Source organism: Centropristis striata, chromosome 13 (genome assembly GCF_030273125.1).
Source record: "Centropristis striata isolate RG_2023a ecotype Rhode Island chromosome 13, C.striata_1.0, whole genome shotgun sequence".
Taxonomy (NCBI): domain Eukaryota; kingdom Metazoa; phylum Chordata; class Actinopteri; order Perciformes; family Serranidae; genus Centropristis; species Centropristis striata.
In genome coordinates, this window is record NC_081529.1 from 11,084,416 (window position 1) to 11,100,420 (window position 16,005).

The window sequence follows — 16,005 nt, forward strand, 5'->3', positions numbered from 1 at the left end:
TGTTTTTCTGAGTTTTTTCATATTCTCCACGTGTCAGTATGGGTTCTCTCCGGGTACTCTGGCTTCCTCCCACAGGCCAAAAACATGCAGTTTAGGTTTAATTGGTGACTCTGTATTGCCCGTAGGAGTGTTGAAAAAAATGTAGTGACTGTATTAAAAGCCTGATAGATAGATCCTTGACTCAGTTGTGTGCTAGTTCTGCTTACCACTATCCCAGCTGGTGAAGGTGGCTGTCTCGTCTCTTCTGGACCATTTCCATTTTGAAGTTGAATCCTCTCGGTACAAACCGATCCAGCCGTGGCTACCGACAAAGTCCCGATTCTCTTTTTCACTTCCGATTGTAATCAGATCAGTATGTTTTTCTCTGCAGTAGGCCTGTGCCGATTTCCAGGTTTTGTATTCTGAATAATGTTGAAAGTTGCTTCTCAGGTTTGACTCTCCCCAACACACAGCAGAAAAAAGCAGCAGCAGGGAGGCTAGAATGCAGGTTTTCCTCATGTTTTTCACAGGAAGGATTCCATACACCTGCAGTCACATGCACATTTCTTTAACATCATATTATGGAACATTTGGACTTTTTACTCATTATATCACTTTACATTATGTGCCTGACTTATTCTGCACCATGCATTCTCAGAGTAATACTAACTTACCTCATCATATTTAATATCTTATCATTGAATTACTAAATCATTATGAAGTGAATGACTAAAAATCTATCCAAACTAACTGAATAAATAAGAAAATCAGTCAGTAAACAACAGGCTCCATTACAGCGAACATCAGAGATAATACCTACTGCTTTCTCCACTAAATCTCAGCAGATTAAACAGGTTCAAAGCAGTTTCTGTCTTTATGTCCACACACAGCTAACCTCTCATACTACCGGACAAATCAGCTTGATATGTTTTTGCACATTTATGAATGTATTCTGAGGGACCTCACATGGCTAATAAGTATCTTTTTATAGTGACTCCTCTGGGAAAAAGCCTTAGCAGAATGTGTGCATCGCAGAATATTCACATTACTTGCATAAGATGCGTCACTAAAAACAATGCTGCAATTTTTTACTGTTATCAACCACTGCTGAAATAGATAAGATGGAAAAGCAAATTGACAGATCATGTGTGGATTAATAATATCATCCAGAGGTGCACACAGCTCTGTTCATTTCATTGTCAACTGCTTTTGGACGGCTGCATGTATTTTGCTTCCACAGTGTTATGTATATACACTGATTTTGCTGTAATTTAATTGCAACGAATGGATCAAAAGGATACTGAAATACCTATATCATGATGCAGATGTGCAAAAAAGTCTGAATTTATGCTTTGTCGGGTCTTTCATAAAAAAATTGCATGTTAAATATTTTTAATGATCATTGGAAAGACCTACATATAAAATACATTAGTTTTACATGACTTTGATTTTTTTAAATGTTATTTTACAAAAGAATAAATTAAAAGGTTACCAACAAAAGTCTTAACAACACCTGTGTTCTCGCATATTACAGATGAGGTGTGTGTGTGTGTGTGTGTGTGTGTGTGCTGATTACACTTATAAAGCCAAGCAGAAGAGGTTTCATTCAAAAAAAAAAACTTTTCTTTTACCTATGTATATATATATATATATATATATATATATTAGATTATTTCTAACTTTAAAATTGGTCAATGTCACCTGCAACATAACAAAAAAAAACTTTTCTTTTACCTATGTATATATATATATATATATATATATATATATATATATATTAGATTATTTCTAACTTTAAAATTGGTCAATGTCACCTGCAACATAACAGGAGTGTTTCTGTGATCCAAAGGGCTTTAGAGAGACTTCTATTAGCTTAGTGGCTATACTTGGAATATGGTATGATCATAAATAAATCACGCATAGCTGCAAATGCCACCGCATCAATAATTAAATACAGTTCTTCAGTGAGTTCTTTACCTTTTGAGTGTCTTTCTACCACCTCCACTACTTATGCTTCTACAACAGTTTGAATGCCTTACCTTTACTTAAAAATTAAAATTGTGTGGAAAAAACACAGTTAGCCTAGTTCTCTAAGCGCCAACTCTGACATCGGCCACCAATGTAGCCTCACCGTAGCCTCAGCCGTGTCAGTGCCTTCATCTTTCCAACCTGGTTACTACAGCAGTACTCACCTCGGACAATGACAGCAGGGAAGCTAGTGTTCAGGTTCGGATGTGACACAGTCGGTGAAATACTAAGTTAACAGAGTGACCGCGAAGGTTACAGCTTCAATAGACTCTGTCAGGACCAATCACAAGATTGTGCAAAGCCTTCCTTCAGTTGTTTTACCATCCGGATGCTAAGCTCTGATTTGCATTCGGATCTGGAGTTCCTTGACTTTGTTGGCATGATAATATTTGTATACCAGATGTTCCAAAACAACAAGTGTGAGCAAAACACTTTAGAAGTACAATGAATAACTTACTAACTGTAAAAGTAGTTCCACATCCTAATAAGTCCTACTCAACAGAAAAAAAATATAAGGTCTATTTCTAGTACCAGTCTATTAAAGGTGCCTTTTAAAGGATTTCAAAGCTTAGACACGTTGCACCTTCTTTCCTTAACACATGTAGAAAAACTGTGAGAGACAATGTAGCTTAACAGAGTTAAGCTGACCATCACCAGCCACCTTATTTTCGTCACAGTAAAGAAATCAAGGTCCACACCAAACACGTCACAATAGTGGAAGCAAGCTGTGAACACAATTAAAAATGACGTATCATCTTGTTTTTTGGTAAACCTGTTCAAAAAACAGTTGTTTTCAACACATCCAGTAGTCATGTATCACCAATATAATTATATTATAATTCCAAGTTGTTTTTGGTTGCCTTGTGACTGTAAGTCCAATATTGACTCTCTTTTAGCTGTTGTTGGTGTCATTATATATTGAAAAACATATGCAAAAAGAAAAAATACAAGAAAACGGACCCGTTAAGCTAAGTTCTGCCCCCTAAAACGCAGACTGACCAAAGTTCAGACCAGTTACCATCGTGCAATTACATTACATTACATGTCATTTAGCAGACGCTTTTGTCCAAATCGACTTACAATAAGTGCATTCAACCTGAAGGTACTAGACATAGACCACAGGAATCAAGTGAGTACATAACTTTAAGAGCTAACTGTCATAGCTAAAGAAGTGCTATATGTTAAAGAAGAAAAGAAGAGAAAAGAATAAGAGCATTTTTGTTGTTGTTGCAATAATGACATGGAAACAATTGCAATAGTGCAATACTAACAGGGCCCAAAACTCATGTAGTTATGATTTTATTTCCCACTCTGCTCTTTCATCTCCCCTTATTTTCAGCGATAATCCACCAGTGGATTATTATACATCCAGGTGCACATCAGGGACTGGAAATGGAGTAACAAGTCTTTTTGTCCTTAATCACTAGCAATTTCAGAACTGGGACAACCGTTCTTGTGCTCCACTTTTGCCTTTCCACTTTTGCAAAGGCCTTCAGTGATGTATGAGTTAAGGCAATAAAACTTCATTTGTTTGTGCTGTCTCATGGCAGTGCCTCCTCAGGTGGTCACGATAATCATGGAAGTGGAACCCAGGAAGTGGAACACCAGCCAGCAGCACCATTCATTGGTATGTTTACCACTGAGATACATCCAGTGGTGGAATGTAACTAAGTACATTTACTCAAGTACTGTACTTAATTACAATTTTAGGTACTTGTACTTAACTTGAGTATTTCCATTTTATGTAACATTATACTTCTACTTCACTACATTTTGAGGTAAATATTGTACTTTTTACTCCACTACATTTAGCTGACAGCTTTAGTTACTTTTCAGGCCAAGATTTAACATGAAAAATACATCAAAAGTGATTTGACTTGTTTAAAAAAATAAAAATAAACCTCATACCAGTGTATTACGTAGTTAAAATGAGTCCTATCTGGAGGAAATTAAAATGATGCTTACATAAGTGCATCAATACAAATAATCTAATAATATATTTAGAATATATAAAAATATCTGAGTGGGTTCATTCTGCATAACAAGTAAATTTACTTTTGAGTTTTTAGTACATTTTGATGCTGATACTTTTGTACTTTTACTTCAGTAAGTTTTGAATGCAAGAATTTTACTTGTAGTGGAGTAATTTCACAGTGTGATATTGATACTTTAACTTAAGTAAGGGATCTGAACACTTCTTCCACCACTGTATACATCATATATTATTTTAACAACCCTCAGTATGTGTAAATGAATAATAATAATAAGAATTGTAATTGTTGAAGTTGATTGAAAGAGACTGTTGCTTGATATACAAATTCAGTTGCTCAACAGTCCAGGGTTCCACGGTTTTCTTGATAACAACTAAAATCATTATCAAGAAAACCATGTAGAATGTCTAGATATCAGCTCTTAAATTAAACTCTTATGAGCTATTTTAGTTGTTATCATTATATTTGTCCAAACAAATGTACATTTAGTTGTACCAGGCATTAAAATGAACAAGAAATTGAAGAAAACAAGGGTGGTCTAATATTTTTTCTCATGACTGTATATACAGTCATATATACACACACACACATATACAGAAAAAAAAGAAAAGAAAAAAAGAAAACGGAGGTGGGTGGGAGGGGCTCCTCTGTAGTATATAATATGTTTCCTATAATGTCATTGATTGTTTTGATGATTTATTGTTTTGATGACTGATTTATTTGTAGCGTCCTGTAATCCTTTGATGTAGGCAGACCACTTCTCCCATTTTCTGGAGAAGACCGCTCCTCTGGATCTGATTGAAAATCATCCTTTCCATTGCATGGATCTCTTTAACTCTGTCCATCCACAGAGTGATGAATGAGGAAACTGTGTCATACCAGCTTTTTGTGATGTTTTTTTTACAGATGTTTTTTTTTTTTTTTTTTACAGTATTTTACACAGATCTCAATCTTCCTTTAAATCATTACTTCTTTCAGAATACTGATATACAGGACCAGACCATTATTAAAATCAAAAGTCTGAATTTTGGGGCAAAACAAAAAAAATGTGGGAGTAATTGGCATTTATGTTTGGGGTATTCATTTTCAGATCATTCTGTAGCTTTGCACTGGTGTTCCTCGTGGTAGATCCCACGCATTCACATTATGTCATGTTTACTAAAAAATGTTTGACCAGAACAACTTGACACACGAGTATGGTTGGTTTTCAGCCTTGCCCCTTGCATACAGAGATTTTTATGGATTCTCTGAATCTTTTAATGATGTTATGGATTGTAACATTGAAATCCCTAAATTCCTTGCAATTGTGTGTTGGGAAAAGTTCATAAACTGTTGGAGTCGGACTGTGTATCTGTTGAATATTCAAAGAGGTTGCTGTTTGAACATTTCAAACTTTTCCAATCTTTTGTTTGGCCTTATTCCAACTTTTTTTAAAAATGTGTTGCTGACAAAAAAGAATAAGCATACAAAATCAATGAAGTTGATGAGTTAAGACATTGAATACATTGTTTTTGTATTTAATTTAATTGGATGTATGTCAAAAAGAAAGAAAGAAAAGAGAGCACACAAAAAAAGAAATCTACCAGCTATCCCTGAGCTTTTAGTTCTAACACACCCACACAAATATCTCCACCCAGCTGTACTAGACAAAACATTGCATTTGGTAAACAAATGTCTCTTCAATCACTCTCTCTCCTTGTCTTGTTCTCTGACATATTGTGTCTTATGTACGTGCATGTGTATATTAACATGGCTGTCATCTGATACATTTGGCCAATGCATTATTTAATTGACGGTTTATATATTAGATTGTCTATTGGAGCCTTTTAATGAATGTGGTTTCTCAATTTTTCTAATTTTGCTTTTATTAGAGCCAGATTAAATACTTTAAGGAAATGTCTTGTAATTGGAAATGATGAACCTTCAAGATTCATTTTTTCCCAAAATATGTCAAAGCTATGCTTCATTTAAAGTACAGGTGCATCTCAATACTTTAGAATAACATGGAAAAGTACATTTCCAGTAGTTCAGGTCAAATAGCCTCAACCAAGTATTGAGTGCATATAGATGGACATGCTTTTGAGAGGCCAACATTTCTATATTAAACATACTTTTTAAAATTGGTCTTATATATATATATATTTTTTTTTTTTTTGGAGAAACTGAATTTCAGGTCTTCATTAAATGTAAGCCATAATCATTATAATTAGAAGAAATTAATACATTAAGATATGAAATGTTTCATTCTGTGTGTAATGGATCTTTATAATGTGTTATTTCCACGTTTTGAATTTAATTACTGACATGAATAAACTTTCTATGATATTCTAATTTATTGAGATGCACCTGTAGTGTGAGACCAATATTATTGGTATATGGCTTATATTGGCCGTTCATAAATATAACTGGATCTGTTATATCGGTGTATGTGTTGCCTGATATACACTGATATCAAAACTCTTTTTACCAAACATATAATGCATAAAATTATGTTTGATGTGATTTAGAAACGTTATCACCGTTATCACGAAGATTGTCCAACAGAGTGGTGGACAAATAAAATGTTTCTTCCTCTGTAACCTAAAGGTGGCTGAAAAGTGACCGGGAGCAGGCAGTAGGGTAAAATCCCATATTGGTCGGGCCCTAATTATTCATTCATTGTCCTTCACCAGGTCGCGGGGGGCTGGCGCCGATCCCAGCTGACATTGGGCGAGAGGCGGGTACACCCTGGACAGATCACCAGACTATCACTGGGCAGACACATCGGCACACACGCTCTCATTCACTCCTACGGGCAATTTAGAGTCACCAATTAAACCTAAGTGCATGTTTTTGGACTGTAGGAGGAAGCTGGAGTACCCAGAGAGAACCCACGCTGACACTGGGAGAACATACAAACTCCACACAGAAGAGCCGCAGGCCGGAGTCGAACCGGCGACCCTCTTGCTGTGAGGCAAGCGTGCTACCGTGTAGCCCAGGCCCTAATCAGGTGAACCTATTTAAGTTGGTTTAATGCATAAAACAGTCAAATCAACAATTTCACCAATAGATTTTATTCATATATTTAATGTATTTTCAAAGAGAATAGAGTTAATGGAAACATTTGTACTATCCTTATATAAAGTGGCAGGTGGTATGTGATGCCTCAATTCCACGGCATGGCTCAGCTTGGTGACAATTCTCCGATCAGTCAGTGGTCTGCTGTGGTGTCCACCTTCTAGTATCGGCCAAGGTAATATCCACAACCTTTACACATGGAAAACAAAAAAAACCTGGTTTCAATCAAGTCGAGTCGAGCCGTGTCGCATCATGCAGTGGTAATGAGGTTTAAGTGTCTGATTGGTAGGAGAAGCTCAGCAGACATGACTCATCAAACACCAGGGTGATGTCACCAAACAGTCTATGGATGCCACACATAAGGCCAGGGGCCTGGAACAGAAGCTCCAGCACAGTTCATGTCAGTGTCGTCATGAGTTGGCACCAGTCCGTGGCCCTCTGATGATGTGGATCTTGGCTTCATCATCCAGCTCCTCCATGATCCTCTCCTGTTTCACAGACAGGATGGTGTAGCTAACTGGACAACAGGTCAAAGAAAAACACAATAACACTTTAAAAACACCTTGTTGGTTGTGTAGAAACTCAAAGCTTGCCTATTGGGTATAAAACAAATCAAACGCCACATACAGTCATGGAAATGATTTTGGTTATTATCAAGAAAACCATCGAAAGTGGCTAGATATCAGCTCTTAAATTAAACTCTTATGACTTTTTGTGTTGTTATCATTATATTTGTCCAAACAAATGTACCGTTAGTTGTATGAGGCATAAAATGAACAAGAAATTGAAGAAAAAGGGTGGTCTAATAATTTTTTTCATGACTGTAGTTAAACATATGGCAGGGGAAATAAATGGCACATTTGAGAAGTATAGTGGAAGTTCCACATTAGTAGCACGCATTGAACATACAGCTTTATGAAATAGTGTTAAATAAGGTCGGATCTTCCCTGAGGGTCTAAATCTACACTACTAGTCAAAAGTTTCGACACACCTTCTCATTAAATTGTTTTTATTTATTTATTATTATTTTCTACATTGTAGATTCATATTTTAATAAATGAGCACTATGAACACATATGGAATTATGTAGTGAACAAAAATGTGTCAAACAAACCAGAATATGTTTTATATTTTAGGCCCCGTTTACACGAGGACGCTTGTGGGTAAAAACGTCAATGTATTTTATCGGATGTGCCTTTCGTTTAGACGGTGACGGCGTTTTTGGGGCTTAAAAACGCAAAAATCTGAAACCACCTTCCAAAGTGGAAAAGTTAAATCCGCTCCGCCGTAGCGTGTCCGTCTACACTGCCAAGACGCAAAACTCTGCTCAGATCTGCTCACGTCACGTACGTGTTTATGTCACATACGTGTTTGTCACATACATGCTCCAGTACAGGGAAATAAACAAACGTGGGATTTTTTCCATGCGTCGGACCTTCAGCTGCTCTGGCAGCTCTAATAAACTTACAGGAGTCTTTCCACCAAATGTGCAGGATATGTACAGATAGTATTAGTGAACAGAGAAGGATCTGGAATTACCTCTATCACATTTTGGATGCACCGATTGGTCGGAGGCGAGCCAGACGGCTTTGGACGAGACCTGGGAGATCTAGTGGATGGTGGAGAACTTTGTGGAAGGAGTAGCTGATGAAAATGCGTGGCGTGAAAACTTCCACATGCCCAAAGATGCTCTTATCTCTTTAAGTGATGCCGCCTGGCATGCATACCCAATCCAATTCTACACACTTTTGCGTCACTGTATGCAGCAGATTTCCTCCCAAAAACCCTTGTCTAAACGCGGAATAAAAAGTGAAGATGCGACGCCACTTTTGCGTCTTCATTTCAGACCGTCATGTAAACGTAGCCTTAGTTTCTTCAAAGTAGCCTTTAACCTTTTGCTTTGATGGTCTCAAACACATGAAGAAGGCAAGAAATTCCACTAATTAACTCTTGATAAGGTGCACCTGTTAACTGAAAACCATCCAGGTGATCAGCTCATGAAGCTGACTGAGAGAGTAACAGAAGTGTGTAAAGCTATCAACAACAAAAAAGGTGGATACTGTGAAGAATCTCAAATATAAAACATATTCCGCTTTGTTTAACACTTTTTCATGACATAATTCCGTATGTGTTCTTTCATGGTATGTCTTTAGTATTAATCCACAATGTTGGGAAAAAAAAAAAAAAAAAAGGAAAAACCAATGAATGAGAAGGTGTGTCCAAACTTTTGACTGAGGTACTTTATTGTGGACATATTAATTCTCACATATTTACTGTAACACATGCTTGATTTATTCTCTTTATTATACATTTACTTTAATAACATGCTTCATTATTTGTATTTATTTTTTTTTTTTAATAGATATTTAAAAAAGTTGTGCTTCCTTTGTTTGGGCCAATCACATGTAAAGACCCTCATCATTTAAACCAGTCGAGTCATTTTAGAATTTCAAAACTTACAGGTACATTTAGGAAAGTACAACGTCCAAAAGACTTCTATTTTATGAGTCAGGAGAACGTTGTGATACATCAATTCAGTGATATACTAAAAGCATTTACTGAAGTTTTATTCATCCACCACACGATTACATGCCGATGGAAAAATCGTCTTAAATCGAAGAAACTACTATACTAATTATGACTAAACCATAATTCAGAGAAATAAAAACAGATAAAACAATTTGGGGGGAAAAATGGAACGGAAACCCAACAAATGCACTATTCACTCCTGTTTTACCAACATTTACTAAAAACTGTCTAGCTGTTTCAGAATATAGATATAGACTTGTTTTTGTATGGATAAGCAACACATTTTGAAGATTTATATTTTCAGTAAGAAGAAACTGACGTTGGACTGAGAGTCTGAAAGTATTCCTGTCAGGACCAACACATTGTTGATTTTATTTCATGGGCATATGTTGACACTTTATTTTTTACTAAAACCAGTCTCATTCTTTAAATTCAAACTAAAAGGACCTGGTGTGTATTCACCATGGGACTCAATTTCAGTTACTTATATATATACATGTTCAACCAACAGTTCAAATAGGTGTTAGTGTTACAACATTTTACACAGAAGAAGAGCTTCTTGTATTGCGCAAGATTCTCTGAGCTTTAAATATTATTATCAGTACGAGATACACTTTGGTGCCATCTGGTGTCAGTCAGTTATAATGCAAAGAACTGTGAAAGATTAACATTTGATTGAACAGCATAACAGAATTTAATTGATTGAATTTTAAAAAATATAAACAAAATGTTAACTATAGATTAGATTTTGTTCCAATATAGAGTAGAGTGCATTCAGAGAGTATTAAGCTTACTTTTTCGATGCAGATATCGGTCTTTACCTTGCTTAGTATAATGTATACATTCATGGAAACATTATTAGACTAATGTTTTCTTCAATTTCTTGTTCATTTTAATGCCTGGTACAACTAAAGGTATATTTGTTTGGATTAATATAATGATAACAAAAATAGCTCGTAAGAGTTTAATTTAAGAGCTGATATCTAGCCATTTTCCATGGTTTTCTTGATAACCAAAAGCATCATTTTTTCTGTGCTGTCTGAGAGCTATCATCTCTAAGAATACCATTTTCAGATTGAACTATTGAACTTTTTTTGAACTGTTACATTTTATATAAAAAGGGTGACATAACAGCATTTAGACACTTTTTAATTGCAGATTCCACTGAGTTCAAACCTGTTATTTGGTCTATTTTTAATTCATAATTATATTTTTATATATTTTATGTTTTAATGGTATGCATCTGTCTCAGTATCACCCAGGACTAGTTTAAGCTCATCCAACTTCCGACACATTGCCTGATGAGACTACAGCTCATACATAATTGTAGATTTTTAACATTTCTCTTATAATATATGAGTTCTTGTAAAAAAAATAATCCATTTTTAACATTGTAAAGTGTACATAAATTCAAAGTTTTTATAGCTTTGATGTTGGTAGATTTCTTAATAGACTTAATATATTTGTAACCTAGTTTTGTTATGGTAGCTCTTAGTCAAGCTTTGTTAGATATTATTCATTACGCAAGTGCCTTATTGTAAATGATAGACCGGAAGTAGTGTATGGTTGGTCCGGTAGAGTATGACGGTTGTTGTGAGAGCAAGCTGTGAAGAGGAATAAAAGTGAGACTTCTCCTGTTGAAGACAGCTATTCGTGTCAGTTAATTATTTTATTATCCCACCGCTGCCACCAATGTAACCGAGTATAAAGGCGCCTATACTAGAGGGATAACGTGGACCAACCACACACTACTTCCGGTCTATCCTTCACAATAAAACACTTGTGTAATGAATAATATCTAACAAAGCTTGACTAACAGCTACCATAACAAAACTAGGTTGCATATTGTTTGGTTTCGTTTTCAAAGACAAGAAAGAGAGGTTTTTGATTAACGTAACGACATTTATGGATATGCCATTTGGCAAATTTTTATGTTTTGTATGACAGCTTATGACACCTATCAGATCAGTAAACCAGTGAAGGATACACATGCCGACCACAAACGCTCCGATAGCCAGGCCGGTCAGCAGGTTCCGCCTCCGGAGCCGCGAAGCGTTTTTCTTCCAGTTGTCGAGCTCCTTCTGGCGGCGGAGCAGCTGTTTCTCTCCCGCCGTTAGTGCAGGTTTAGCGGGTACTGCTGCTTCTTTCTCCGCCATCACTGCTTTGATAATCACCTGCTAGAGGTCGTGTGAACCGGAATGATTCTTCTAGTTACAAAGACAACACTGCCATCTACTGTATGGGAGTGTGTAGAGTAGTCGCAATAAATTATTACATTTTTTTCTCAGTCGCTTTGGTGCATTTCTCACATCACTATTTACATTTGCACAACAGTTAATGCATTTCTCAAAACAATTAGTACAAAATGCAAAACCTAGTTGATAAACTGCAAGTGTGTCACTTGCTCAAAATGGACAGCTCATTCCTCAAAAGCAAGTATTCATGTTAATGAAAGTGTCAGTGTCATCAAGATGAAAAGTTCTAACACACTGAATATGTATGTTTCATATTTTTATTGCATATACTCTTTTCAATTCTAATTTGTTTACAGCATTGTGCAAAAAGAAAAAAACACCCTTATTTACAACAAACATAAACCCCATTTGGGTAGAACTGTGCACAGTACAGTATCACAGTGTTGTAGAAATGGTACACACTATGTCCTGCTGGTTCATATATAGGCTTGTAAAGTGTTTATGGGTTTATGGGATTCAGCTCTGAGTGATAGTAGAGAATTGATGAAAAGATACTGAACCCCAAATTGCCTCGATGCTGCGTTCATCGGTGTGTGAGTTAATTCCCAATGGTGGCAGGTGGCACCAGTGTGCTTTGCATAAAAGCTAAGTGCTTAAGATATGTGCACCCCATTTACTATTTACCATAACTAATGTGTCACACAGCCCTTCTCATCAGTGAAAGCTGAGGTTCACCTGAGAGAAATGTATTCAATTCTGGAGACATTTCCAGGAAAAAATAAAGATTTTAAAACAAATGTATAAAATTTGTTTGACAGATTTTGACAACTAGTTCAACATTTTTCTATGTGAAGACTCAAGCAATGAAATGAGGACTATTAGTTTTATATGGAAAGACTATTCAGCATTCACAAGTATAGCTCATTTTGACTGACATGAGCAATGATAATGTTATAAAACAGCAGAGAGTTGTATGAAAGCAATTGTTGATTGTCCAAAAGCATTTTCAATCTGTTGTGAGGAATGAGAAACTGCTACTATGATGAGCACAAATGACTAAATGTTGTGGAGATTGAACTAACTGTTGTGCAAATGTTAATAGTGATTTGAGAAATATACCAAAGCAACTGAGAAAAACTGTAAATACTGTTGTAAACTGGAATTATTTGATACTAGTGCAGTGCCCGTAGGAAGTATGTATTCGTATAGTGGGAGATTAAGTAGATTTTTCAATTATGGCCAAATGAGGTTGTGTGTGAAAGTGGGATGTACAATGAGGTGTAATACTCTTGCGTAGTGTTAATATACAGTATTTATTGGGTAATACATGGATGTACATTGAGATATAAAGAGACACAGAAATAGTTATTTTAAGAAAAAGAAACTAAATCATTCAACATGGTTAGACATATATACAGACACAGATATAGGAGGGAATAAGGTCACATGCAGCACAAACAGATGGATGTGAATAATGTGAGTAAGGGTTATTAGGTGTGTTGTGGAATGTGTAGATTGATTGATAACTTTTGTGTTTCATATATTGTGGCTATGCAGACCACTACAACGTCTGCAACACCATAAAACATTTTTCCTAAGGTGCGCACACCATCCAGCACATACACATTGAACATTGATATTCGCTGGAAACTATTTGAATATTATTGGAAAATCGAACCTTGTAGCGCACTTTAAAACTCAGAAAGATAGGTAGGCTAAATAGACTTACAGATGAGATGAGTCAGGCGTGTAAATCCAGAGTGAATTGTGTTACTGACCAGGTGTAGGCCTATCACACAATGGGGCGGAGCTCCCCTGAAAGGCGTCCGATCAGAAACAGGGCAATGCTGCAACACGTCCGACGAAAATAATGAAATTTTGAAAAATGGATTCAAAAATCTTCAAAATCGAGGATGCACACCTTCGTGCCATGCGCGCACAGATGCTTCATGCTTTATAGATAGATATGACCAGAGGTGTCAAAATTCATATTCATTACTCAAGTAGAAGTATAGATACTAGGGTTTAAAAACACTTCTGTAGAAGTTGAAGTATCATCTCAAGCGTTTTACTCAAGTAAAAGTGTAAAAGTACTGGTTTCAAAACTACTTAAAGTATCAAAGGAAAAGTAATGTAAGGGGGAAAATGCCATTAAGGACAAAAGCTTAGGCCATGGGGCCACAGGGGCCTAAAGTGCACTACCCCACCTCCCCAAAATAGCTATAATGACTATTATGTTATATTAAAATGTTAATGTTGAAACATTTGGGATTGATGTTATTGAACGGGGCATGTCAAGCTCCCGTTGAATTATACGATGTTCATAGCATCTTGCTACATGTTCCACTCCAGAAATAAGGGTGTAACTTGGTAGTAAGTCACACAATACATTTTCATGCGTGAGAAATACAATGTGTGGCGGGAGTGTGCGACAAAAGACCGAAATGAGATGATGACTGACACACTCAATGTGTGACGCTTGAGAGCCTCATCTCTGCCATGGACATCTTCACGCTAGGCTACATATGATGCGTGTCATGAGCAGGTACAATGGATGGCGTACAAACCAATAGGGTGTCGGAATGGTAAATGTTTATACTTCTCATCCAACCACAATCACATTCACTCTATCTGGATGGAGTGATTTATCTGGATGGAGCGATTTATCTGGATAGGGGTCTTTGTGTGTGTTTTTTGAACAATGAAAATCTGTAATGAAAACAAGCCAAAATGAAATAGAAGTAACAAGGCCTTTTTTTTAAAAATGTAAGGAGTAGAATGTACAGATAATGGCATGGAACTGTAGATACCCAAAATTTCTGTCCCCAGTGCCATCTGTGCACATGCTTCTTACTATTTAGCTTTCTGTATATTCAACCTAGACTCAATTCTACTTAAAACAAATAAATACAAAACTAATCAGGGTGGCTGGTGCTCTGTTGGTAGATCGGTCGTCAATTGACTGGAAGGTCGGTGTTTCGATCCCAGACCATGGCAGCCTACATGTTGAAGTATCCTTGGGCAAGATGCTGAACCCCAAATGCTGCGTTCATCGGTGTGTGAATGGATTCCCAATGGTGGCAGGTGGCACCAGCGTGCCCTGGTAGCCTCGGCCACCAGTATGAATGTGTGTTTGAGCACAGTGAGTAGTGTATTCTAAAGTGAGTCAATAGACGCTGCCCAACTTGAGCCCTATGTTGGGACTGTACCACAGGTGAATCTTGGGTTCATTTGTGGACTTTAACATTTGTGGACTAAACATTTTTCTGAGTCAACTCACAAAATGGCAGGTAACCGCCATTTTGTGCACTCTCAAGAACTTAATTTCCCAGAATGCTTGGCATTTTATGACACCTTCCAGGTCACGTCATTGGTCAAGGCACCTTTGGTCACTGCATGTGGTCCACTGGGCTGCTTTAACCCATTGAAGCCTGGAAAGCGGATACGTCGTTTTGTAGTATTTGTATAAGCTCTCAAATACCTTTTTGAATTTCATTTCTATCTGCTACAGAGGCTGAAAAATCTATTATTTAGTAGAAGAGTTGACACTTTTTTTTCCAGAATTTCCAGAAAATTAGAGGCTTATTTTAAAATCGCCCAGCGATTTTTCAGGCCTCAATGGGTTAAGGGGGCCAGCCCCTTCTCCGCTCTCTCTTTCTCCACTGCCCCTGCTTGGTGAGGCAGCTCCATCCAGGAGGGAATCCAGAGGCCTGGACTCACCAGCCCCCTCCTCCCTCACTCCTTGCTGAGATCCTCTTCATCTGAGGGTGAGACCTCATTCAGAATCTCTTTTCCGCAAGGAATTCTGAACCAACTGCAACTCTGACCTTCTCTGCGCACCGAAGTCGCCTTAATGAACACAAAGTTCATTGCAACTGCTAGAGAAAGCTCCACCTCGACAACAAGGGCAACCAGCAACTTAATTTGCAAGACAGCAAATTACACCTGCCACTGAAAAAGGATTTCCCCCCCCTTTTCAACTGGATTCGTGAGTAATGTAACTGGGCTAAGATAAGCAATCAGCAAGGACTTTAGCAGAAAGGATTTTACCTGTAATCAATGATTTGGTTTATATGTGTGTTTTAAGTATATTTATGTGATATTTGTGGTACAACCAAAGTTGTATGTTAATCTTTATACAGACAGTCAGTCTTATATGCAACTAACTTACTAACCTTTGACCTGCTCATATACTGATTTTCACATGATATACCTGGCTTCACAGC

General features: G+C 36.9%; 1 protein-coding gene across 1 annotated transcript; it reads right to left on the bottom strand.

The window, feature by feature from the left end:
- Positions 1–7,030: 7,030 nt before the first annotated feature.
- On the bottom strand, positions 7,031–11,775 carry LOC131982653 (cytochrome c oxidase assembly factor 3 homolog, mitochondrial). Its single transcript, XM_059347184.1, has 2 exons — positions 11,572–11,775; positions 7,031–7,572 (listed from the first exon to the last, which is right to left on the bottom strand). Exons 1-2 carry the CDS (start codon positions 11,738–11,740, stop codon positions 7,466–7,468), a joined length of 276 nt encoding a protein of 91 aa, XP_059203167.1. The 5' UTR covers positions 11,741–11,775; the 3' UTR covers positions 7,031–7,465.
- Positions 11,776–16,005: the final 4,230 nt, after the last annotated feature.